Below are 26,059 nucleotides of genomic sequence, written 5' to 3' on the forward strand. Positions count from 1 at the left end.
AATGAAAGAGCAAACAGACAAAATAAACTCAGGAAAGCGTGCAAATCTGGAATAATGAAGGTCTGTACTGGCAAATATGAGCTGAAAGGCATGGATCCAAGAGAAATTGGATCCATGGATCCAGGGACAACTGCTGGAACTAGGCATTAAGTTAGATGCAAGGTGCTGGTTCTTAACAGAAAGCAATTTTGCCTCCCTCACCTGGCAATGTCTGGAGACATTCCTGATTATCACAGCTGAGGAGAGTTGCTACTGGCATCTAGCAGAGAAGATGCTGAATATCCTACAATGCACAGGGCAGTCCGCCCAACAAAGAACTATCCAGGCGAAAACGTCAGCTTTGCTAAAGCTGAGGACTGATATTAAGGGAGGCAGGAGTGAGGACACACACTATGCCATCTCTACTTAAAATGACACGGCCTAGAAGGAATGTTTGACCACTCAATCAGGACTGCATCCTTTGTTCCTAGAAGCTGTCCCCACCACTCACGGTCCTTATCTCTCTTTTATGGGCTTTTAATGTAGATGGGTTTGAGTGTTCCCCAATGATTTTAAGCAAAACTCCAAAATCTTCTTGCTATTTGCTCCCTTACCCTTCATAGCTTATTGCCCAGTGACAAGTTCTCACACCTTTAATCTTATACACCTTCTGGTTCATTTGCTAACTTCTCACCTTCAGAGCTCACCCTCATCCGTGAAGTCATCCTGAAACCCAAGGACATTTCCTTGGCCCTTCTCCAATGTTCCAACTGTCTCCTAGACAAACTATCATTCAAGTAATTCTTGTGTTTTTTTTTTGTTTTTTTTTTTTGCCTTTTTTCTTTTTCTTAGGGCTGCACCTGCAGCATATAGAGGTTCCCAGGCTAGGGGTGGAATTGGAACTTTAGCTACTGGCCTATAACTCAGGAACAACACCATCAGATGGGAGCTGCATGTTCGACCAACACCAGAACTCATGGCAACTCCAGATCCTTAACCCACTGAGCAAGGCCAGGGATAAAACCTGCAACCTCATGGTTCCTAGTCAGATTCATTTCCGCTGCGCCACAACGGGAACTCCTCTTGTGTTGTATTACATCTTGGGAAGGGGGGTATTTATCTCCTTATTGAAATGTAAGCCTGCTCCTCCCACTCTTTTAATCACACTGCTAGGCAGATAAGCAATTAAAAAGTAGTTGTCAGATGAGATGACTGGGTGACTATCTAGGTAAGACAAATGATAAAGGATTTAACCCTTTGTGACACCTCTTCTTCCCTTCCAATTTCCAGACTTTTGTTAATACCCATTCTCTATGCTATCAAAAAATGGTCTCTAGGAGGTTAATGAATCTGACTAGGGACCATGAGGCTACGGGTTCCACCCCTGGCCTTGCTCAGTGGGTTAAGGATCCAGTGTTGCTGTGAGCTGTGGTGTAGGTCAAAGAGGTGGCTTGGATCCTGTGTTGCTGTGGCTCTGGTGTAGGCCGGCAGCTACAGCTCTGATTGGACCCCTAGCCTGGGAACCTCCATATGCCGAGGGAGCGGCCCAAGAAAATGGCAATGACGACAAACAAACAAACAAAAAATCTCTAGATCATTTCTCATGTTCCTCCCCATTTATCTAAAATCAATGTGAACAAAAATTAATTTTTCCCCCAAATCCTAAAACATAATTCTTCTTCCCAGTATTTCACGATCTCAGAAACATTAGGTTCAAACACCACAATGCATTTAGCACTCTAGTTGCCCTAATTTGAACTCTAACAGGTAATTTTCTTGGTTTCTAAGTTCTCCTTTTGGTAAAAATCCTAGTGACTAGAGAGATATTTTGGATTTCATCATTCTTCTAGAAGCAGCTATCGCTCTCTTCTTCCTTTTCCAGCGCTCTAGTCCATCACCCGTGACTCCCCCCTTTCTCTTCCATCCTTCATCCAAACCATCAGTAAATCCTGTCAGCAGCAGCATCAAAATATAGCCAGAATCCAGACTGTATATATGCATGTCTGCCTGGGTCACTTTGCTGTACAGTAGAAAATTGACAGAACACTGTAAACCAACTATAATGGAAAAAATAAAAATCTGACCACTTCTCCCTCACTGCTCCCACCCTGGTCTAGAGCAGACTCATCTCCTGTCCAGTTATTAACTACTGGCCTCCCTGCTTCTAACCTTGTCCATCCAGGTCCATTTTCCACAGTGCTGCTAGTGCCAATCTTCTAAAATTAGGGTAACCATATAATTTATTGTCCAAACCTGACCATGACTGAGAGTGAAGGGGACAATGTTAATAATTACATACGGTCAAGCCACTTAAAATCGAAGTCGGGTCACGTCCTGCTCAACACTTGCCAAAGGCTTCACAGCTCCAGGAAGAGCCAAACTCTTACAAAGGTTTCCAAGGCCTGCCCTATCTCCTCCCTTGCCTCCTATCACTTTTTCCCTAGCAGGTTCTGCCCTAGGCCTCTGCCACCTGCTGCGGTCTCTACAGGGAATGCTCAGCCCTGAGAGCTGGACAGCTCCTTCCCTTCTCTCGGGATGGCTCAGCTGTCATCTCATTGAAATCTTACTCCAAACACATCAGCTATCCTTTCCACCCTCATCTTTCTCTCTTTCCTCCATAGAACCTGTCACAGACAATTTATTGGCTATTTTTCTCTGCTGGGATTCAAGCTCCATATCAGCAGGGACTTTCTGCTCACTGCTGTATCTCTGGCACCTAAAGTAATGCCTGACACATAATAAGTATTTGTTGGGTGAATAAACTCATGTATATTTCTGTCTAACATTCCTTTCAAATCTAAAAAGAAATAAGAGTTCCCACTGTGGCACAGTGGGTTAAGAATCTGACTACAGCATCTTGGGTCACTGCAGAGGCGTGGGTTCAACACCCAGCCTGGCACACAGTGGGTTAAAGGATCCAGCATTGCCACAGGAAACTTCCATATGCCGCAGGTGCAGCCTTAAAAAAATAATAATGAAAAAAAAAAAAAGGAAACAGACCATAATCATAGGGACCAGGAGCCATTATTTCTCAGTTACAAATATAACTGAGAAAGCATCCAAGAACTGGCCTTTATTACCTGGGGTGAAAGGTGCCAAATTTACTTTAGTCAGTGAGCTCCCTGCCTGGGTCTGAATGACGGGACTCTCTTGATTTTCCCTCCTCAGACTCAGTGCAAAGGGGTCAGAAGGGCTTTGTAACCTCTCAGCTTGCTCCAGGGATCTGGCGTCTGGCGGTCAATAGCAGAGGAGCCTCAGCATTAGCTGGATCTTCCGGCTACATCTCAATGTGAATATGGGCATTTTCCCTAATTTTCATTAGACAGTCAAAGCAACTGTGCTTCCCTCCCACCCCTAAGAAATGTTCTAAGACTCCACTCTCGGAGGATCTGGCAGGGATATTAGAGAGCAGTGACATTCAGCGGGTGTGCTGGATGAAGAAAGTCGAGCCTTTGATATTGCAGCCCCTCCCCCACCGCTGGTATATTTAAATTTTCAATTTACATACATGATGATAACACATATTTGTAGACTTCTGAGAACAGCAAAGTGAAACCTCTACTAGCTTTATTTAGTTGGACAGCATTTACTTGGCCATTTCCCATGGAAGGAAGGAAAGAAGAAAAGGCAGTAGGTATCACTTTCAAAAAGGTGGCTGTGCATATTTCCTAAAACAAAGTGAGAAAAACTATATACTTCCTATGTAGATAAACAGCCCCAAGTAAATTCTCTGTGGTGCAGAAACTCAGACGCCCCAAAAAGGCAACTGCTACTTCTGGTCTAAGTGATGGGCCAGAGTTCTTAAAAGGGAAGATGTCCCCAGATTGTCAGGAAGGTTTTCCCAGAGGAAATAACAGAACGGTGTGCAGTTCGTCCCAAAGCCCTTTTCTCTTTAGAACTGCCCAACATGCTATGAGAAAACTCTCCATCCCATCAAAACTCTAAACCAATGAGCCAAACCAGAACCAAGTTAAAAAACAAAACAAAACAAAATGATTTCCCAACTCTTTCCAATGGAAGCTCTCTGCTTCACTTGCTTCCAAGCTACTGGGTTTCCATCCATCTCATCCAGCTCCTTCCTGGTGTCCTCTACCCATCCTTTGCAGAACCAACTAGGTTTACCTGTTCCTGCTAACACCCCTTTCACGCTGACATGTAGTACAAAACTCCTTCCCCTTCCTAGCCCCGAACTCCTTTTGTACAGGAACTACTGTGCTGACCTCTCCCCTCTACCCCTCACTCTCCTGGACTCACTCTTTTGTCCGGTCCTTCTTCCACTAGAATATCTGCTGTCAACTCTCCTCAGTTCTCTCTACTCCTCACCCCTCACCCCACCTACCTCTCCCTTCTCTCTGACTTGGCCTAAGCTACCGAAATCAGACAGTGAGTGGTTGGTAGAAACAAAAGTCCTGATCGCCCACCCTAACTTTACACTGTCCAGCTACGTCTTATTCTTTATCTCTGCACCCCTCTCAAAGTTCAGAAATCCACGTTGCAAATAATTTGATCCATTACCACTTAGTAATTTCTCCAGAGGACAAAGACATGACCCCTATCAGAAATCTTCAAGGAAGGAAACAAAAATAACTTCGATACAAAGTAAACCAGGGGAAAAACAAAAAGGAGAGATGAAAGCGCCGTTAGCGGGAGTGTTTCCAAATAAGGCTCCGAAAGATCAAAGACTTCATCTTGCTCACTCCTATACTCCCAGCACCTAAGCAGTGCCTGGCACGGAGAAGGTGCTTAATTCTAGTCTGTTAAATGAACGGAAAGATAAGCGAATGAATGAACGCAGCATGCCCAGCACAGTGCCTCGCACAGAGCGCCAGCTGAGAGGAAGCAGATGCACAGGGAGCTCGCCCCTAGGCGCGCTCCAGAGGGGCCCCAGATGGGGAAGCCGGGGCACCGCCAGCCGCTGGGCGGGTGCGGGAGACACAGCGGGGGAAGGCGGCCGCGGGTCGTCCCCTACCCCGCCCGCAGCCCCCGCACGCCCCGAACCTTGGTGTCCACGTCGGCTAAGCAGTCTCTGCGGAACTGGTCGAAAAGCCCCTGGCTCTTGAGGTGATTCACGATCATGGCCACGAGCTGCGGGTCCCCGGCGCCGGCTCCCGCGCCGCCCGCCCCACCCGCGCCCGGGCCGGTCCCGGGGCCGGGCGGCGGCGGCGGCGGCTGCGGCTGCGGCGGGGGAGGTGGCGGCGCGGGAGGCGGCGGCTGCGGCTGCGGATTGGTGGCCATGGCAGCCCGGGCCTGGGAGGGCGCAAACCCAGGCGGGCAGCGCTCCTGGGAGGAAGCGGCTGCACGGGTCCCGCCGCCTGAGGGAAGCCAACGGGATGTTGTTACGGAACCAGCGGATCCAGAGTGACCCCGGAAGTGAAAGGGAACCGGGGGAAGGGAGGAAAAGGCGGTAACGATAGCAACGAAGTTCCGGCGACGGAGGCCGCGAGGGGCCAGTTCCGGCCGCCGCGGAGCGCGGGCGCCCTCGTGAGGCTGGGCTGCGTCGCCAGCGGCAGCGTGAAGCGGGCAGCCCGGTCTGCGCCGGGGCCTGGGCCTGGAGTCCGGTGTGGTCGGGCGTTCGACTCGCGCGACTCCCCGCCCGAGGGCCCACCGGGCTCCGGCTGGAAGCCGCCCAGGGTGCGGCAGCGAAACTTTGGCCCGGTTGCAACCACAGTGGCGTTTAGGCCGGACGCTCTTGCTCCCGTTTCACGGAGCGGCCGAAATCCGTAGACGTTTCTAATGCCTTCTACCGGTAGCCCAGCCCTCTTCGTCCTCAGCCTCTATTCGTGCTCACTTTTCTCCCAGGCAGGTAGCTCCAGGGGCCTCCTGTCTCTCTCCTCCCCACCCTATCCCGTTTTCCCTTGAGCATCCCCTGCTGCTTGCCAGGTGTGCCTTTAGTGAGAACCCGATCTTTCCAGCACTTTTTTTCCTGCTGGTGAAGACAAACCCACATGCTTTTAGTTTTCAGGGTTTTGTTATCGATCAGTTTCATCCATAGGTAGTGCTTACATAGCACGTGCTACGTGCCAGCCATGATGTTTAGTGGGTTTATGTGCATTAATTCACCCAGTCTTTGGAACAGCTCTAAACTTAATCTTATTATACTATCACTAATTTGCAAATCAGAAAACTGAGATCTGAGGCAAATTAAGTAAATTGACTAAAGTTATACAGACAACACACTGCCTGATCATGAACTGAATTATCTTTAAAATTATTATTGGTACATAATCAAAGCAAAGTATCACAAAGTTTCATAATTATTCAATAGAACGTAACACTTCTGGGGAAATGCATCTCGCTGAAATGGATATTGTTGCTTTTTAAAATTCATAAATCTGTGAATGATTATATCTTATTGCTGGGACGGGAAGGATTGAGCATCAATACCACTCTTAAGTTTTAGTTTTTATAACTGTATGGCCTTAGAAACGGTGTATAAACAAGTACTATACCTGGTAATCCTAATCCTACTGTAGCAACGTTGTAACTGAGCAGGGTCCTGTGAGGCTCCTGGGCACACAAGCCTTTCTGTGTCCTTCATTTCCCGTTTTTAAGGAATAAGCTTCAGGCTCCATGACCTTCCCTGAGCTCCAAAGGGCAGTTGATAATCAGGGCAGGAAAGGGATGCAGAGATCAGGGAGCAGCAGTCGAGAGACAATAATGCAGCCTTGGGGCAGGGCCCTGGTTCCTCCTCAAGGAATATACATAACAATGTCTTGGAGCCTTTTTGCAGAACTAAAATCCCCAACAAAGGGAAGAACTACTTGATGAAGGAGGACCTCCAGAACCAGTCCTGGGCTGCTAATTATTTCTCAGCTTTGATCCTTCTCTGCAGCCTTATTTTCCACTCCCCAAAGTATAAAACCACCCCCTAATCTCTCCCAAGGAGGGCACAGTCTTTAAGGCATTGGTCTGCTGTGCCCTCCTTTACCTGGCAAAGCAATAAAGCTCTCTTTTTCTCCTTCACCTAAAACTCTGTCTCCAAATTTCCATTCAGCAATGGCAGACAGAAGCTGAGTTTCGGCAGCAAAATTTGAGGGCTCATCCAGGATCTGCCTGTGGGCAGGCGGCCCCACAGTGCTCTTGGCTGGATCAGACACTTTGAGGTTTCTCTCCACACCAGTCCCCCTATAGGTTAGCAGAGGATTGGAGGAATCTTTTAGAGGCCAGACTGCTGAGAGTTTCCTGCCATGGGGCCGGCCCCGAGCAGAGCTGACTGGCCATCTTGGAAGTTGGAACTCCAGGGTGGAAGAGTGGTTGGTAGGCAGCTCTCACTGGCCTTGGGGGGACTCCTTCCTTTCCCTCTGCTCCTGCCGACCAGAACTTCCCACTTCAAGAAGACTTTTTGGGAAGAGGAAAAGTAGCATCTGTGATTTCGAGACACCTCTGCCAGCATCTGGGTAAGTCCCAGGGCCTGCACTCTGAGGCCCCCTTGACCTTGTCCATCTGGGGACCCTTTGGTTCCTGTTTGGGGATTTTCCTTTTGGGAGATCCCATTTGTAATTCTGTGTCTTCCTTTTCCCTGACGAGGATTTGGGTTTTGCTTTCAATTTTGTGCTGGAGTATTTAATTCCACCTGATGGTACTCTACAAAAGATTTTGACTGAGGGTCTAGCCTAGGCCTCAGTTTTGCAAGCTAAGGAAAAACGAAGCCAATATGGCAAACATCTTTGAAATTCCATCAGGCAGGGTCTGGGGATGATCTCAGGCAACTAGTCGACTTAGAGCTGTGAACCAATGTCTAAGATGGCTTAGCTGGAAGAGACTGAGGGGTTGGGCTGAGTGCTTAGGTAAGAGGCTGATCTGATACTTTTCCTCAAATTGGCTGCCTTAATGGAATTTGTCAGGATAAAGGTGAAGGTATTTCAGGAGAGCCTTTGCTCTGAAGAAAGGGACAAGACTTCTCTCTGCAGGTTATGGTTTTCTCAGGTGCCTGAGAAATTCAACAGGGGTGGTGGAGGCTGAGTCCTCCATGCAATGTCCCCTAGGGAAACCTACTCATTAATTGCAATGTCCCCGAGGGAAACCCACTCATTAATTAAAACCTGCTCAATTGGGGACAAGAATAAGAACTAGCCATTCGGCCATCTGAGTACCCGTGGTGTCCTAGATGCCACTGGGAGACCGGAGATAGTAAACTTTATCCGTGACAAGGTCAGCTGTAAAATGGGAAATGGAGGATACAGAACGGCTTGTGGGGCCCAGGAGCCTCACAGAGCCCTGCTCGGTTACTCTATCACTCCGTACTTGATCTCAAAACATTAGATTTGAGGATCTTTGAGATGACGTTTCAGTTAGGCCCTCCTCCAATGTTACTGAAAGTAGAGAATTGAAAACCACCTGAATTGCCAAAGGGTTTGTTTACCTAGTCCTTGTTCTTCTACTTTTTCAGTTTCTGAGAAATATACCAGACAGGTTTTATCAAGACATCAAATGACTATGATTTAGACTTTTTTTTTTTAATGAAGTGTATCTTGTTTAACCTGATATACTCAGATTTGGGGAAAAACCTAAACATAGTCCTTTTGCACAAATAACTTTCGGGTACATTTTTGTTGTTGTTACATGTAGTTCAGTTGTGTGTTTGTCAAAAGTTTGCGGCTAATGAAACACTTCCTAAAAGTTAAAACTTTCTGGAATAGGAATTGTTTGTTGTCTCACCTAATTAACAGCCCGTTTTCTTATCAAACTGGCCGAAATGGGTTTATGAGAAACAGTTTGACTTCATTGTTTCAATTCACATAAAGTGTAGTGCATTTTGAGGACTGGAGTGAAGACTGCAGAGAACAAAAGTCATGTAATGAATCTTAAAAGCTTTATTACAAGAGTTCCTCTCTTGGTGCAGCGGAAACAATCTGAGGTTGCAGGTTCCATCCCTGGCCTTGCTCATTGGGTTAAGGATCTGGCGTTGCCATTAGCTGTGGTGTAGACTGCAGAGGCAGCTCCGATCTGGTGTGGCTGTGGCTGTGGTGTAGGCCAGAGGCTGCAGCTCTCATTAGACCCCTAGCCTGGGAACCTTCATATGCCTTGGGTGCGGCCCTAAAAAGACAAAAAAAAAAAAAAAAAAAAAAAAAAATTATTACTAAAAGCAATCCAGATTTAAATGATATAAGGTGTGAACTGAAGTTTGGCACTTGCCATCAGCCTCTCCATGGGTTAAATTATGAACCACTGCAGCTACTGACTCTCAGTGCCCGAGAAGGAGCTCAGGTTGAACATGGGAGTGAGGCCCTCTGTGCTCTGGGAAAACTGGAAGAACAGGTCTTAAGAGAGTCATATATTTTTAGGAGATTTTATGTGCCCAATTCTTGCATCTCCTCATATCTAGAAAAACACTAAAATCCTTCGTGGTGATGTTTGCTTCTTATGATGGGTAGTAACCTTTGGGAGATCAGCAACAAACCTTTGTAAAATGTGTGTGTGCTGCATGCACCTCCCCCTCCCCTTTATCATATCCTGATATACCCCTTTTCCTCCTTGGGTGGTATTTCAGCTCGGTCTGTAGTTAAGGATAAAACCAAGAATGTCAGAGTCTGTGAGTGCAGTCACCTCCAAGGGTGAGAGCAGGTGAGTCCTGCAGACTGAAAACTCAGGATACTGGGACTGATAGTGGAGGTACATATCAAAGGAATGATTTCCGTGAGCCCAGGCGTCTTTTGTTCCTGCTCCCTGCCCTTTGTTGCAAAAACTTCTGTGTATCCTAGCTCCTTCAACACCCCTCACAGCCACGGGAAGTGGTTTTCAGTGGTTTTGTCGGGGCTATCTGAGATGCTGTCTCCCAGGCTTAAGTCCTAATTTTGCCCCAAATAAAACTTAGCTCTCGACATTCAGGTTGTGCATTTTTTTGAGTCGACGAAGGTATAATTGTTTTATTAGTTATGAAAACATGATTAGAATATGACATGTTATCCTTTACTTAATTACCAAAAATGCAATACAGCATGTTGCTAAATGTGTAAGGTATTTATTGTGTGTTGTATGAGAAAAGGCATGGCATTTGTTTTGTATATATGGATGTGTATATTAAATTTGCTCAGCTGTTTGGGAATAACTAAAGAATCATCCATAAGAAATCAGCAAAACTCCATAGAGCTATTTAGACAAATGATTATACTTTTAAAAAATGAAACAGTAAGGTATTTGCTACTAAAAGTGAATGGATTCAACAGCTAATAAATAATTTTACCTTTTGCAAACAGCATATAGAAAATCCTAAATATTTTCTAATATGTAATAAGGTGAGAATTAGCTATAATTTCAATAGATAATTCACAATTGAGTTTTAAAAATGTATGTTAACTGTCATTGAATAACGCACAGTGAATGTAAAAGAAAATATTTGTATCCATGGGTTCAAGTTACACTGGGCATACACATCGTACTGGATACAGAGTAGCTTGAACAATTTTTTAGCCTTGGAAAACATTCTAGTTACATTGAAAAGAATCAGGGTCACTAATCTGCACTGCTTTAGCTGTTCCAAGGTGCTTTTCTTTCTACTTAAAGACAGATCCTAGGGAGGAGTATGGTGAAAACTGGGAGGAAAATAACATACATTTAAATCTTAAAAGTTGTTTTAAGCAGTCATCATTTCTTACCAATGACTTTGTTGCTTTGTTCTCTCTTCTTAAAGTTTCCTTAGAAACAGTAGCAATAATGTTTGACAGCAGTGGGAGTATATGACCTCAAGGTGAGGTCTAAAAAAATTTGCCATTGCTCCCCTACCCCACTGAATATATGTCTGAATTCAGAACATCTTTCTGAATCAAATGCTTTCAAGAGTCAAATACTTTCTCCCTGAATATGACTGGACTCTCTTTTGGTTTCCTAAGTCTGATACTCAGGTGATAGGTTAACAAACATAACCAATAACTTTGGGAATGAGGGGAATCATGGTGGGTTATGACGGTGGCATTTGTATCTTTGGGCACCAGATGCCTGACAAGTATCTGGCTCCTGTGATTTCTCTCTTTTCTGCAGTCCAGCCTGCCTCACTACCCATCCCTACCCAGTCCTCCTAACCCTGTTTCTGAAGGCTAATCCTGTGGAAGTCAAGCATCAGTTTATTTAAAGTTAAATGTATACACGTATGTTAATTCTTTATAGAGTACATAACATTGTAAAAGACATTGCTCCCCAACCCCACTGAACTGTGCAGAACTGTAATAGTTAACTCACTAAAAATTGATTCTATAATCACACTAACAAATACAGATAACACTTAGGTGGCTCCATGCCCTGGTGGACAACAGAAAACTGAAATGAAACAAAAAAACTTCCTAAACAACTAAATTCCCATTGTGAACACTTAAAATATAAAATAATTACCATTGAATAATAGAAAGCATCAGTTTATAATGATAGTCTCTTAGCCCCAGGGAGTCAGTCTGCTTATTAGGCAGAGTGGTTTGTTCCCTTTCCCTCTTGTTCCCAGGGCATCACCACTCCTGAGCATCCCTGTTCCAAACCGGGCTCCAGACCTCATCTTTCACAGAAGGCTGATGAGTATCTTTTCCTCAGTGACTCTCCATCAACTCAAAGTTCAATTGAAACATTAAAAGTTCATCTTTTCAATGATAACAAAACACATTTTTAGGTGGGGTTCAAAACCCCTGTTAATGATTTTTGTGAGAGGATTGGGAGAGGATAGTGTTGGATTTCAAGGCCCTCCTTCAAGGAGATTGACCTCAAAGCCTCTAGATAAGACAAGAACTGCACGACCCTTACACCACCCCACCCATCTCATTGTAATGCCCCTCCCCCACCTCGAGCAACCTGACCTACTCTTTCCTGCCCCTACTAGGAAAGGTAGGTGGCCCACTCCTCACCCACCCCTACAGGGGCCTTGTGTGACCTGAACCAACCAGCAAGTGTATCATAAGACCCTTGTTTGCCCAGCCAAACAACAGGTCAGCAGGTGTAACACAAGACCTGTCCTCTCTCCCTGGGCTATAAAAACAAGGCAGAACCATGCACCCAGGGTAGGCTCTTCCTGTTCATCAGGAAATTGTCCTGCTGGGCTTGCAGTGTCTCTTGTCCTAAACTTCTCTCTCTCCAGGCTCGGCTCTCCCTGATTATCGGGAAGTCAGCCCACTGTGTTAACAGCACCTCTGGCCTCAATAATCTTGTCTTCACCTTTCTTTGAATCTGGAAAATTCTTCTTTCTGACCCACATGCACAGACTACATCAGATAGGATGTTATTGTTTGTCTTTCCAAAGTAAATTCTGGGGTCACAACTATAATATTTCTGTTGCAATTTATAAGAATTGATGAAGGTGGAGATGGTAGTTGGGCAGAGCATTAGACAATGTTAATGTGAGAAGGAGAATTGCTTTTTCTCCTGAAAGAATTGTCACTTGTTCTGGGGTCAGGATTGGGAGGTGAGGATGGTACAATGAGATCGGAAGTTGGAGAGGGAGAGGGTCAGTTCTGGGACATTATGTGGCAGAGACTGGAAATCTCATTCCTTGCTAGGCTAGGAGTGCCCAAGAGTAGGGGTGCTCTAGGAGTCATTGTGTAAGCTACCTAGAGGATCTGCAGAGTTAAAGAGGGCAGCTGAATTGGTGGGAATGTAAACTGATCAACAGTATGGAGATTCCTCAAAAAAAAAAAAACAACTAAAAATCAAACTACCATATGATCCAGCAGTCTCACTCCTGGGCATCTATCTGGGGAAAACCATAATTTGAAAAGATACATGCACCCCCATATTCATTGCAGCACTATTTACAGTAACCAAGATATGGAAGCAACCTAAATAGCCATCAGCAGATGAATGGAAAAGAATATGTAGGACATATATACAGTGGAATATTACTCAGCCATAAAAAAGAATGAAATAATGCCATTTGCAGAAATGTAAATGCACCTAGAGATTATCACACTAGGTGAAGTTAGTCAGACAGTGAAAGACAAATATCATATGATATCACGTCTATGTGGAATCTAAAAAAAAGGGATGCATATGAACTTATTTGCAGAATAGAGACTGACTCACAGACTTTGAAAAACTTAAGGTTACTAAAAGGGACAGATGGGGTAGGGGGAGAGATGGACTGAGGGTTTGGGACTGACATAATGCACACTGAGGTATATGGAATAATTGGCCAACAGGGACCTGCTGTATACCGCAGAGAACTCTACCCAAGATTCTGTGGTACTCTGTGTGGAAAAAGAATCTGAAATGTGTGTACACGTATAACTGAATCACTCTGTCGCACAGCAGAAATTACCACAACCTTGTAAATCAACTATATTTCAATAAAACTTTAAAAAATTGAAAAAGAAATAAAAGAGGGCAGCTGTGCTCCAGCACGTTGTAAGATGGGTCTGGGACCGAAGATAGGAATAATGACAATAGAGATCTAGGATTGGGTTACATAAGCCCCTAGGGAATTGGGGCAGGAACTCCAGAGGACGAGAAGAATTGTGATTTGAGAAGGAGGGTGTGAATGGAAGCAGGGGGAGAGAGGCATTCTGGTGACGCGGACAAATTAATTCATGCTTAATGTGGAGGAGTCGTGGGTGGGTTGTCAGGAAGGTTAGCAGTGGCTCTCATACTGTAGTGTGCGTTAGACTCTTGGAGGGCTTGTTAAAACACAGTGCCAGCAAGTTCCCTGGTGGCTCAGTGGGTTGAAGATCCAGCGGTGTCACTGCTGTGGTGTAGTTTTGATTCCTGGCCTGGGAGCTTCTGCATGCAGTGGGTGTGGGTGCAGCCAAAAAAAAAAAAAAGGGAAAAACAGAAAACAACACAGAATCTCAGTTTTTGTAGGTCTAGCGCAGGTCTTAAGACTGATGGATCACCATTTGAAAAATATAAGAGGAGACTAACTATGCCCCACAGGCCTAATCTGTTTTTTTATAAGTAAAGTTTTATTGGAACATAGCCAAACCCAGTGGATTTGTTTTGTTTCAATTGTCCATGGCTGCTTTTTGCTTCAAGGCCCGAGATGAGACAGAGACTGCTTGGCCTGCAGAACAGAGAAGACTTACCCTCTGGCCCTTCGGAGAAAAAGTTTGCCAACCCCTGGCCTGAAAAGAGGCAGCAAAGATGTGGTTGTGAGACTTCAGAGTTGGGAAGCCTGGTCTCGAGAATGTCTGTCTTTCACTAGATAACAAGTTGCTTCTCTGAACAGTGGAGATAATGCCTCATTCACAGCGTTGTTCCAATGACCATGTGACATACATCATTTTGTCACATGACAGTGTGTCATATGCTCCCCAGATGAAATGAAGTATTAGGAATGGGTAGAGTTTGGACAGAGAGAGGGGAAGCTTGCATGCTGAGGAAGAAGGAGGAGGAAGGAAAGGGGTCCAGTTGGCCTCTATTACCATCTCTAGTCACGTAGTGAATGAGAAGGGAATCAAAGCAGGACACCAGCTCTCTGGACTGGGTCCTGAGTGCAGACACCTTCACTGAACGCTCACTTAGTATCATAGATTTGTATCATATCTAGTAGAACTGTTCTGTGGTATAGCCCATCCATTAATTAAACTAACTGTCCATTACCACACATACAGATTTGCAACTTTGTAAAGAAATTGCTTTTGGCTTTGGAGGAGCATGTGTTGGGCTTCAAGTCCCCTTTAAGGAGATTGAACTCAAGGCCTCCAGCCAAGACAAGAATTACCAGACCCTTATCACCCCCCCCCACCTCATTCTAATGCCCCCTCTCCCACGGTGAGCAAACTGGCTTTCTTCTTCCTGCCCCCTACCAGGAAAGGTGTGTGGCCCACTCCTCCTCCCACCTCTATAGGGGCTTATACACCCCAACCAACCAGCAAGTGTATTATAAGACCCCTCTTTCCCCAGGTCAGCAGGTGTATCATGAGCGACCTCTCCTCTCCCTGGGTTATTAAAAGAGATGTGACCATGCCCTGGGAGTCACCTCTCCCTGATTGTCAGGAAGGAATCCTGATGTTCTTGCAGCATCTCTTATCTCAGTAAACTCTACTTTCTCTTCACCTCTCCATGCTGGAAATTCTTCTGACCCCAGTGTACAGACCACGACAGTGTGCGAGTATGCTGAGACAGAACTCTAAAAGATGAACTTTCTTATCAATAACTCTGGTGACCATTTGTACTTCCCTTAAATGATTGTTGGCTCTTTTGTCATATTTTTATTCCATGCTTTCTAGTTTCAATATTTTGTTTTGTTTTCAGAAGAGGATATTCCATTTATGCAGGTAACACTTTTTTTTTTTTCTATTTGTTTGCTTTTCAGATTTAAACTTCTGGTGGTGATAACAATGAGATTTACGTAAGTTAGATTTATTATGACATTAAACAGGCAGTGTCTAATGTTATCGATTTGCTGGCCGTTTAGGCAGTTGGGGTGGGAATATATCAGAAGGCTTGAAATAAAAGATAATCCTTTATGTGCTTAGAAAGGTGGAAGGGAATTTTGCATTTAGAAGATTTTTCAGGAAGATTGAACAGAAGATTATTTTAAAAATAGCCTTGGATGTGCAGCAGAAAGTGGCACAACATTGTGAATCAACTGTACTTCTAATTTAAAAAGAGGGGGTGGGATAGCCTTGGAGTTCCCTGGTGGCCTAGTGGTTAAGGATCCAGCATTATCACTGCTGCGGCTTGGATTCAGTTCCTGACCTGGGAACTTCTGCATGCCACAAGCACAGCAGATAATAATAGTAATAACAACAATCAGTGTGTGTGTGTGTGTGTGTGTGTGTGTGTGTGTGTGTGTGTAGTTTGTGTTTCTTGAATATTCTAGACATAGTGGTACCCTGAAAACTGAAAACTACAGCTCCAAGAATGAAATTAGGAAAAGTAGAAATGAAAGCAGGATCTGTAGAAATGATGTGCTATCATCTGAGGCACCCAAATCCAATCCAGCTCTTACGGGTAGAAATTCTTTTTTTTGTTGTTTGTTTGTTTTTTGTCTTTTCTAGGGCTGCTCCCACGGCATATGGAGGTTCCCAGGCTAGGAGTCTAATCAGACCTGAAGCTGCCGGCCTACACCACAGCCACAGCAACACCAGATCCGAGCTGCATCTGCGACCTATACCACAGCTCACGGCAATGCCAGATCCTTAACCGCTCACTGAGCGAAGCCAGGGATCAAATCTGCAACCTCATGGTTCCTAGTCGGATTCGTTAACCACTGAGCCACAACAGGAACTCCTGGGTAGAAATTCTGAGGGATGAGAAAATAGTGGTTGTAAACCAAGAAATCTTATACCTAAGTAATGCAAGCATCCTGCCTCTGAATAAAGACGCTTTCAAATGAGAGATGACTGGCATAGCACCTATGAAAGGGAGGGATCCATGGCCTCTAGAACGGGTATTGTCTCTACAGAAAGCACATGTTCGCTACTAGGTGTCAGCCATTAAGATCATCTAACTCACTCCTCTTCTCTCTGATCCTTAGACAACCTTTGGGTCAATATTTGGCTTCGCATTTGGTTTTGCCTCTAGGAAGAAAAAGTGCTATTCAGCAAATATAGGAAGCTTTCCACTTGGTAGTTATATCTCTCCCCAGGAATGAATTTTACACTTAAGGCTCTAAGAGCTTGGTTAGTGGTGAAACCACGTGGGACTCAGATCCATTCTTTGTGTACAGATCCATCCTTTCTGACCTTGCCAGATTGAAGGATGGGCCCTACACTGTGGTGAACAAATTGAACTACTGCTGTGGGACTATTCTGGATGTCTATCTCAGGTAACACCAAATTTTATTGGCCATGTTTTAAATTTAAATTCCACAAGTGCCTTTTAGAGAATGAAGAAAAATACAGAAGTTTATTGACAACAGCTAATCGTCTAGAGATAAGCCCCAGATACAAGCTGCACCAATTAGAACTATCCTGGGGGTTTTTGAAGGTAATTGGTGTCCCTCTCTGGTGGCCACAGGGTAAGGAGATGTCTGGAGTCGTCCACCACTGATAGTGCTGGAGTCTGATAGTTACCCGAGTGGTTGTAGAAGTCCCACTAGGGGATCATAGATAGAGAGGGAAACCAGGGAACTTTGGGAGATCACTGTAAGTTAATGATCACTAGGAAAGCCATCAGAACGTCGTGGAACAAAGTAGGCTTTCTTTCTTTTTTTTTTTTTTTTTTGTTGTTGTTGTTGTTGTTGCTATTTCTTGGGCCGCTCCCGCAGCATATGGAGGTTCCCAGGCTAGGGGTCGAATCGAAGCTGTAGCCACCAGCCTACGCCAGAGCCACAGCAACGCGGGATCCGAGCCGCGTCTGCAACCTACACCACAGCTCACGGCAACGCCGGATCGTTAACCCACTGAGCAAGGGCAGGGACCGAACCCGCAACCTCATGGTTCCTAGTCGGATTCGTTAACCACTGTGCCACCACGGGAACTCCAAAGTAGGCTTTCTTAACTATAAAACCATAAATGGAAGCATGAGATCTGCTGAAGGTCATTAAGTGAAAGATAAATTGAGGCCTGCGTTCAAGTTCGGCAAGCCTGTGATCTTTGGGACCAAGGACAGGAATTTAAGGGTAAGGTGTCATTTTGAGCGGGAGACCTTCATTATAAGGAAACTTGAGATGATGCAACATATTTTAGGATCTGTTACCACCCTTCTGCTAATTGGATTAAGAGCCACGATGATCCTAGTTTGACCCTACAAGGTCAAATAAATACTCTCTTAACCGCTATGAAAGAGGAACTAGTGATATAAGCCTGATGTCTACTCCAAGAACTAAAAAGAAGGCGGTCTTCCCCCCTCCCACTTTATTTGGATTATAAAAGTGTAGCCCACTTAATCCTTGGGGCAGAGCCTCCTTGACTGCTGGCTTGTATCCTTCACAAAAGTCCTATCTTAATAAATCTTTTTTTTTTTTTTTTTTCTTCCCTCTTTCTAGAGCCACACCTGTAGCACATGGAAGTTCCCAGGCTAGGGATTGAATCAGAGCTGCAGCTGCCAGCCTATGCCACAGCCGTAGCCACACTGGATCTAAGCTGCATCTGCAACCTACACCTCAACATGCGACAACACCAGATCCTTAATCCACTGAGTGAGGCCAGGGATGGAACCCTTATCCTCATGGATACTAGATGGGTTCCTTAACACTGGGAACTCCGGTAAATCTATGTCTTGCCTATCACTTTGTCTCTTGCTGAATTCCTTCTGTTCTGAGACTCAATAATATGTCCAGACACCAGGTGAATGATTCTAATTAAAAAAAATGTAGGTTGAAGTACCAGTCTGGGTTTAGGTTGGGTTTGAGTCAGAGGTGTTGCACTTTCACTGCCAGGTCCTCTGCCACATGGATAGAGCCAGACTGTGGAAGAAAAAAAAAGAAAGAAAAAACTGACAATCTGTAGAGAGAAGCACAGATAAGAGATGGAGGGCAAAGACCTGCCAGTTCTCCAGATGTTCCTGAGGCCCAGTTATACATGTTCTCACCCATCATTTGATTACGTGAAACAAATACTGGAAACATTCAAACCAGTGAGTCCTGTTGTTTAAAATAGAACATGCCTTGTTATGGGTCGTCGTGATGGATGGGACGACGCAGATGGGAAAGGACTGTGAGAAATCGTAGGTATACAAGAGCCTCACTAATTTGCCTCCTTAGTAAACAACTTGAGCCTTGGCTTGACACCTTCTACTAATCCATGTTGATTACAGGGAGTTCCTGTCATGGCTCAGTGGTTAATGAACCTCACTAGCATCCATGAGGACATGGGTTCGATCCCTGGCCCTGCTCAGTGGGTTAAGGATCCGGCATTGCTGTGAGCTATGGTGTAGGTCATAGATGCGGCTTGGATCTCAAGATGCTGTGGCTCTGGTCTAGGCCAGCAGCTACAGCTCTGATTTGACCCTTAGCCAGGGAACCTCCATATGCCATGGGTGCAGCCCTAAAAGGTAACCCCTCCCCCCAAAAAAAAAACAACAACAAAAAATACAAATCTGATCGTCTGCAAGCCAAATGACTTGATTTTTTTCATATTAGTGTCTCTGTTACTCTAGAGAGGCCATGGATTGGATGGGGACAACTCTTTAAAAGTGTTGCCGAACACAAATTCATGTGCCCAATACACAGTGAGGCCAGAAAAAACACTAACATCAGAATTTGGAGTTTATTGCAAGGGCCAAGCAAGGAGAACATGTGGCTTGTGCTCAAAAAGCCTGTTGGTGGTTTTCAGAGAGGAGATTTTTGTTTGTTTTGTTGTTTTTCTTTTTAGGGCCACACCGGTGACATACAGAGTTTACCAGGCTGGGGGTCAAATTGGAGCTACAGCTGCTGGCCTACATCACAGCTTATGGCAACACTGGATCCGAACCCAGTGAGTGAGGCCAGGGATCGAACCTGCCCCAGCACTCTTTGGCTATGAGACGCTTAAGAGACCACAATTAACAGGTGAGATTCAGGTCACCATTAAAAACATAATAAAAGGCTGAGTAGGTATTCCTTTTGTGGCTCAGTGGTTAACGAGTCTGACTAGGAACCATGAGGTTGCAGGTTTGATCCCTGGCCTTGCTCAGTGGGTTAAGGATCTGGCATTGCCGTGAGCTGTGGTGTAGGTCACAGATGCAGCTTGGATCTGGTGTTGCTGTGGCTCTGGCATAGGCCAGTGGCTACAGCTCCAATTAGACCCCTAGCCTGGGAACCTCCATATGCCGCAGGAACGGCCCTAGAAAAGGCAAAAAGACAAAAAAAAAAAAAAAAAAAAGAAGGCTGAGTAATAGCTAAGATACTTGTTTGAATTTCTCATATTTTAGATTCTTAGAAATAGACACCACAATATGTGGTAAATATATTGAACAAGTTACAACAGGGGTAAACTGTCAACAAGGAACAAAGAGGGAAGAAGTGCACTTCCATTTACATACCCATGTTTTCTGTTACTAGACAACTATGTGCAGGAAATGTTCTAGGCATGGAAGAGAAAGCAGTTGAGCTAGACAGACAAGCCCTGACCCTCCCACTGCCTCCATTCTTGTGGAATTAGCTGGTCAACAAGCAAAGGCATGAATAAAACACCCAGCAGAGGATTTCCCGACCAGTATCCATGAGGATGCGGGTTTGATTCCCTGGCCTCACTCAGTGGATTGGGGATCTGGTGTTGCCGTGAGCTGTGGTGTAGCTTGCAGATGCAGCTCAGATTCCGTGTTGCTGTGGCTGTGTGTAGGCTGGCAGCTGTAGCTCCCATTTGATCCCTAGCCTGGGAACTTTCATATGCCGTGGGTGCCGTCCTTAAGAGCAAAAGAAAAAAACCCAGTGGAGATAAGTACTGCCTTAAGGTGAAGGAGAGTGATGGAATGGAGTTTGCCTGGATAGCCGCTCCCAGGTTGGGAAAGGTCATTCCAGATCTGAATGTGGTGAAGCCAGCCATCATGAAATTAATAGCTGGTGCAGGGAAAACAGCCAGTTCTAAGGTCCAGGGGCAGAGACCAACCTGATGTGTTTGAGGAAGAGAAATGAGGTCATCGCATAGGAAAAGAACCTGAAAAAGAATGGATGCGTGTCGGGAGTTCCCATGATGACTCAGTGGTAATGAAACTGATTAGTACTAGGATTCCTGAGGATGCAGGTTCGATCCCTGGCCTCCCTCAGTGGGTTAAGGATCCGGCACTGAGGTGGGCTGTGGTGTAGATCAAAGAAGTGGCTTGGATCCCAAGTTCCCATGGGCTGTGGGATAGGCAGGCAGCTGCAACTCCCATTCAACCCCTAGCCTGGGAACTTCCATATGCCCCAGATATGTCTCTAAAAAGCAAAAAAAAAATTTTTTTAATTAAAAAAAAAGATGTGTGTTTGTGTATAACTGAATCACTTTGCTGTATACCTGCAATTATCACAACATTGTAAATCAACTATACTTGTTAAAAAATGGAAATAAAAAGTTCATTGCAACTGGAAGATATTGGGGTAGAGTGGAAGCAGATAGAATCAGATCACATGGGGCTTTGACAACAAGGATAGAAAATGTGTTTTGTCTTCAGGGCAATGAAAAGCCCCTGGAGAATTTTAAACTGGTGAGTGACATGATTTCATAATGGATGTAACGTGTTCGCCACTGGTCCTGGCAGAGGAGGAACACTCAGGGTGTGAGCTGCTGTTGCCATTTCATTTAGTCCTCACACCAGCCCTATGTGATGGTTACTGTGAAAGGAAATTATTCCAAACCTGATCCGGGGCAGAATATTGTGGGCTGATGCGATTTTCAGCCTCTCTGGGAAGGATCTAGCTTTCCTAATAAAGCTCCGGAGTGTTTTTCTGATGGACTTTAATGCAATTTAGATTCCTTTGGGGACGTTAGATTGACTCCACTCTGCTCTTGTTGTTTAGCTGTGCCCAGTAACCTTAACCAGATATTTAAGGGTACAACACTCTCTAAGCCGCATGCTTCCCTAATAATCGCCAAACCAGACATTCCTCTCTTAAAACTTTGTTGAGTGGTGTTTGTGTCACTTGTGCTTTTTTCCCCAAAGAACATTCTAGTTTTTTTTTTTTTTTTTTTGGAAGTCTTTTCCCTTGCCAACAAGTTTGAAATGAACCTTGGGTAAATGTTTATACGCAATTCATGCTAGAAACTGCTTTGACTGTATTGTTAATATCACCATTTTACAGACAAGGAGACTGAGCCTTAAAATGTTCTGTAACTTGGTCGATGCCACTGATTTCCAGCCAAAGATCATTCATTTAAGCGTACTCCCCCAGGAAGACCAAACTCAGCTTAAGCCAGTGTTCTAAGAAGCAAAGCAATTATGAACCTGAAGGATGGCCCCATCATTATCTGTTTTATTGTAAACAGCCATCTGCCACCTGTGCTGCAGATTATGGCAACATCAGATCCTTAATCCACTGAGTGAGGCCAGGGATCAAACCTACATCCTCACAGAGACAACGTCAGGTCCTTAACTTGCCGAGCCAAGAACTCCTAAGCCCAGAGACTTAAATCATTGGCGACTGACCCAAGCCAAACACACAACCAGATGTGTGAGTCTGCCAAGCTGATGTAAACAGTAGCTTTGAGAGAAAAATCCTGAATGAAATCATTGAAGGATGCTAAAACTCTGGATGATTTTGGACTGGAGCATGGGGCAAGTCCCTACCTCTAACTAACAAGCATCGATTTCTCAGAATGAACTCGATTCTATGGGTGTCCTAGAACTGTTTTAAATAAGCTCCTGTTGGAGCTCCTGTCATGGCTCAGCGGAAAAGAATCTGGCTGGTATCCCTGGCCTTGCTCAGTGGGTTAAGGATCCCTTATTGCCACGAGCTGTGGTGTAGGTCGCCGGCGTGGCTCGGATCTGGTGTTGCTGTGACTGTGCTGTAGGCCAGCAGCTATAATTCCAGTTTGACCCCTAGCCTGGGAAATTCCATATGCCGCAGGTGCAGCCATAAACACACACACACAGACACACATAGACACACACAGACAGACAGACCGACACACACACGCTATTACATTTTCAGGAAATTTGTGAAGTAGCTGATGCCAAGCTGGTAGCGTGAAACTGGCCACAGTGGGAGCACTGACACCACAGAAATCTGGCAAGTGCCACAAGTCAGGGCTTTCTTATCCCATAGAGTCCGTTTGTAAATACTCAGCAGGACATCACTGCAAGTGCCCTTCTGGCTCATGTTTTTTCCTGCATGGTTATAGAACAAGAGGATGTGGGGAAACAGTGGGACGGCTTCCAGGACAGGTATTTGGCTGGCATTTGGTTTCCTGCCTGCATTTTCCCCTGTCGTAACTGCCAAGAATTCTGTAGTCAAACAGGCACCACATTCCTAGCAGAAATGAAGTTCGCTATCATTCACCCTCACATTGACTCTCAGACCCATCAGATCCATCACTACTTGTTCTGTGACTTGGGCTGGTCAGTTATCCACACCTCTAGATCTGTGGACCGCCATCATTACAAATAGGATAATACTACAAACTTATAGTTTGCAAGTATCTATGGGATGGGGAGGGTACCCATGAAAGGCTTGCTGAGAACTTGGTGCAATAAGCGATAGCTCTAATTTTTTTTATCTTTTATTTATATATATATATTTTTTCTACTGCACAGCATGGTGACCACTTACACTTACATGTATATGATGGCTCTAATTAAAACGATGTTATTATTTGCTAGGTTTTCACAGACACTCAGAGGACTCCTGCCCTTGAGGCACTTGCCAAATGCTAGGGTCTAGAGGCCTCCCACCTCTGGTCCAAAGCTCTGAACCAGACTGGCTTGCACCATTTTCCCCACAAGGTGGCGTATTCTCTCTGTGCTGGATGAGACTGGGTGCCCTGGCACAGGTGTGTTTCCCTTGAAATCCAGACCCCACCAGTCACGCAATTTATCCCTTTCATTCAGTGCCTGCCTTCCAGTGATACCGCAGGTGCTTAGAGCTTGACAAGCTTTTTGGTTAGAAAGAAGTGTGAGAAAGAAACCTCTCTTGAAATATGTTGATTTAGCCTGGATGGATGGCTTTTCATCGAAAGAGGGTTTTGTGTCTTGGTGCAAAATCTTCCTTTAATTCAGTGCAAGGATTCTTTTTGGCTGGTAGGAAGCTGAAGTCTTGGCGGGGGCGTGGGGGGGAGGTCCCCTCTGCTCTCTTTTGTCTGTTTTGGTTACTCTTTCCTCATTCTTCAGAGTCTCAAGACAACATGATGGAGTGAAATCAGTATAGGGTCAGAAGTCAGGCAGACCTGGATTTGACATTGGATTCTGCTGCTTATTGGCTAAATGACCTTGGGCTACTTATTTGCATTTCTAACCCTCAGATTCCTAATCAGTAAAGTGTGTGTGAGTGTGTGTGTGTGTGTGTGTGTGTGTGTGTGTATGTGTGATATCTGTCTCTCATCTATCTATCTATCTATCTGTATCTGTCTATCTATCTCTGTCTGTCTATCTATCTATCTATCTATCTATCTATCTATCTATCTACCTATATCTAACTCTATCACCTGTTGATCGTCTATCTACCTATCTATCATTTTGGGTTAGTTCTTTGCTTCACAACCTCCTACACATAAGATTCACCCGTGGAACTTTTCTTTTTTGTTGTTTTTTTTGTCTTTTAGGGCCGCATCATATGGAGGCAGCACATGGAGGTTCCCAGGCTAGGGATCCAATCGGAGCTGTAGCTGCCAGCCTATACCACAGCCACAGCAATGTGGGATCTGAGCCATGTCTGCAACCTAAACCACAGCTCATGGCAACGCCGGATCCTTAACCCATTGAGTGAGGCCAGGGATTATGGATACTAGTCGGGTTTGTTAACCACTGAACCATGATGGGAACTCCTAACTTTTCAAAAATAGTTGATGCCTTGGCTCTACTCTCAAAAGACTGATTCATTTGGGCTGGGTTTTAGCCCAGCATTAGTCTGTTTTAGAACTTCCTGGGTAATTCTATGTGTGGCGAGGGTTAAGGACAGCTGAGATCCTATTATTAAGCATCTCTAAGCCTCAGTTGGCTCACATGCTCAGAACCTAGAAGTGCCTGGACCTCAGCAGCTCATACAGATTTGCTCACAGCCACTTGGGGACTTCAGTCCTTCACCTGTTGGGATCAGCAGGCAGTGCCATCTCCCCCCACATCCACCCCTTGTCTTCAGAGGCCTTTCCTGGGAAGCCTAAGAACCCCCGATGTTGCTCTGCAGGTGAGAAGAACAATACCTGGGATTCTTGTCTCCTGCTGAAACGGGGCAGTCCCTGTGGTCAGAGAAGTGTCTGTCCTTGCCATGGATCCACAAAGAACACAGGATGGTCCTTCTCCTGGGTTACACGTGGTCAAGGTCTCTTTTCTCCACTTGGCCTGGGTTGCCAGGGACAGGGCCCATCAGAAGTTAGCTTTTTCATCTCACACCAAGGCAACCACGTTTCGTAGGGGGACAGCCCATCACCCAGAGAGCAGCATAATGAGTTAAAAGCACTCACCGTCTGGAACAAACTGCTTCAACAGCCTTTGCCTGGGTTACCCAGTCCACATTCCTCCCTCTTGATGAATTTCCTCTTGGAGATCCTTTTTTTTCTCCCCACCACCTGGCCTCAAGTATTTCCACCCTTGTCAGATGTATTCTAATAAATACAATAAGAAGATAAATAAAAAACTCACTTCTCCCAGAAGGCTCCTTGGCTCACCACGTAGTTTCACATATGTAAACAGGATTCATTATCAGTTTACTTATCAGCCTCTTCTAAACCCAGGCCAAAAAAGGCCCTTTCCCCAAATCAGTGAGTAGGAATGCACTTACTTTGCACATGTGTAATTCAAAGGGACTGCTGAAATGATATTTCCAAGATAAAGGAACAACTTGCCCCCAAAATAAGTTCAAATTTTCACCTTGAGCACAGAAACCATGTAAGACAGACAAGATGGTAGCGTTCTGGGGTTCCCATCCTGGTGCAGCAGAAACGGATCTGACTCGGAACCATGAGGTTGCAGGTTCAATCCCTGGCCTCGCTCAGAGGGTTAAGGATCTGGCGTTGCTGTGAACTATGGTGTAGGTCACAGATGCAGCTTGGATCTCATGTTGCTGTGGCTGTGGTGTCGGCCAGCAGCTGTAGCTCTGATTTGACCCCTAGCCTGGGAACCTCCATATATGGCCCTAAAAAGACAAAAAAAAAAAAAGTAGTGTTCTTAGTGTCAACTAATTCTAGGGTTCAGTCTCCTCTGGACTGCCCATTAGGAGTAGATGGGGTTGACATGTAAGGCAGCTTCACAGGGTGGCTTGGAAAAATATGATAAGATGCAGAAGGAGCAATTTGTAGTGTCTTACTATTATCCCTGTTGCTAATTGTTGTGCTCATCAGCATCTAATCAGAGTTGCTCCTTCATTTATTTTTTGGCTGCCCTCCCAGGATATGGAATTTCCCAGGCCAGGGATCAAGCTGCAGCTGCCATTTAAGCCACAGTTGTGGCAGTGCTGAATCCTTAAACAGGGCATTGAACTCGCCTCGGCAGCAACCAGAACAACCACAGAGACAGTGCTGGGTCCTTAACCTGAAGTGCTGCAGTGGGAACTCCAGAGTTGCCCCTTTAGACAGTGCATACCCCAGGACCAGGTTATCTCCCTTCCTCTTCCTGCCCCCTTCGTCAATGTGTAAAGGTCTGGAACCCTGGTGATGCCACTCATGATCCCAGGTTC

General features: G+C 45.2%; 2 protein-coding genes across 23 annotated transcripts in view; one reads left to right on the forward strand and one right to left on the reverse strand.

The window, feature by feature from the left end:
- The window catches only part of BOD1L1 (biorientation of chromosomes in cell division 1 like 1), a 57,141-nt gene extending 51,802 nt beyond the window's left edge, over positions 1-5,339 (reverse strand). For all 7 annotated transcript variants that reach the window (XR_014813624.1, XR_014813623.1, XR_298893.4 and 4 more), the window contains exon 1: positions 4,978-5,339. Coding sequence is in view for 4 of the 7 variants with exons in the window: in XM_084973852.1 (XP_084829978.1) it covers positions 4,978-5,214 (237 nt within the window). In the remaining 3 variants the exon portion in view is untranslated. The remainder of the gene's footprint in view (positions 1-4,977) is intronic.
- LOC110262057 (uncharacterized) overlaps positions 4,866-26,059 on the forward strand; it is a 333,859-nt gene continuing 312,665 nt past the window's right edge. For 5 of the 16 annotated variants that reach the window (XR_014813630.1, XR_014813631.1, XR_014813628.1 and 2 more), the window contains exon 1: positions 5,425-5,778. Coding sequence is in view for 1 of the 16 variants with exons in the window: in XM_084973854.1 (XP_084829980.1) it covers positions 5,713-5,782 (70 nt within the window). In the remaining 15 variants the exon portion in view is untranslated. Of the gene's footprint in view, positions 5,041-5,424; positions 7,377-16,561; positions 16,661-26,059 lie in introns of those variants that run through there. The other 11 variants (XR_014813625.1, XR_014813633.1, XR_014813636.1 and 8 more) reach the window with 9 other exon arrangements.

The sequence above is a fragment of the Sus scrofa genome, chromosome 8, assembly GCF_054392235.1.
Source record: "Sus scrofa isolate SSC_HxYL_T2T_F1_AM1 chromosome 8, Sscrofa_HxYL_maternal_Yorkshire_Landrace_v2.0, whole genome shotgun sequence".
NCBI classification, from domain to species: Eukaryota; Metazoa; Chordata; class Mammalia; order Artiodactyla; family Suidae; genus Sus; species Sus scrofa.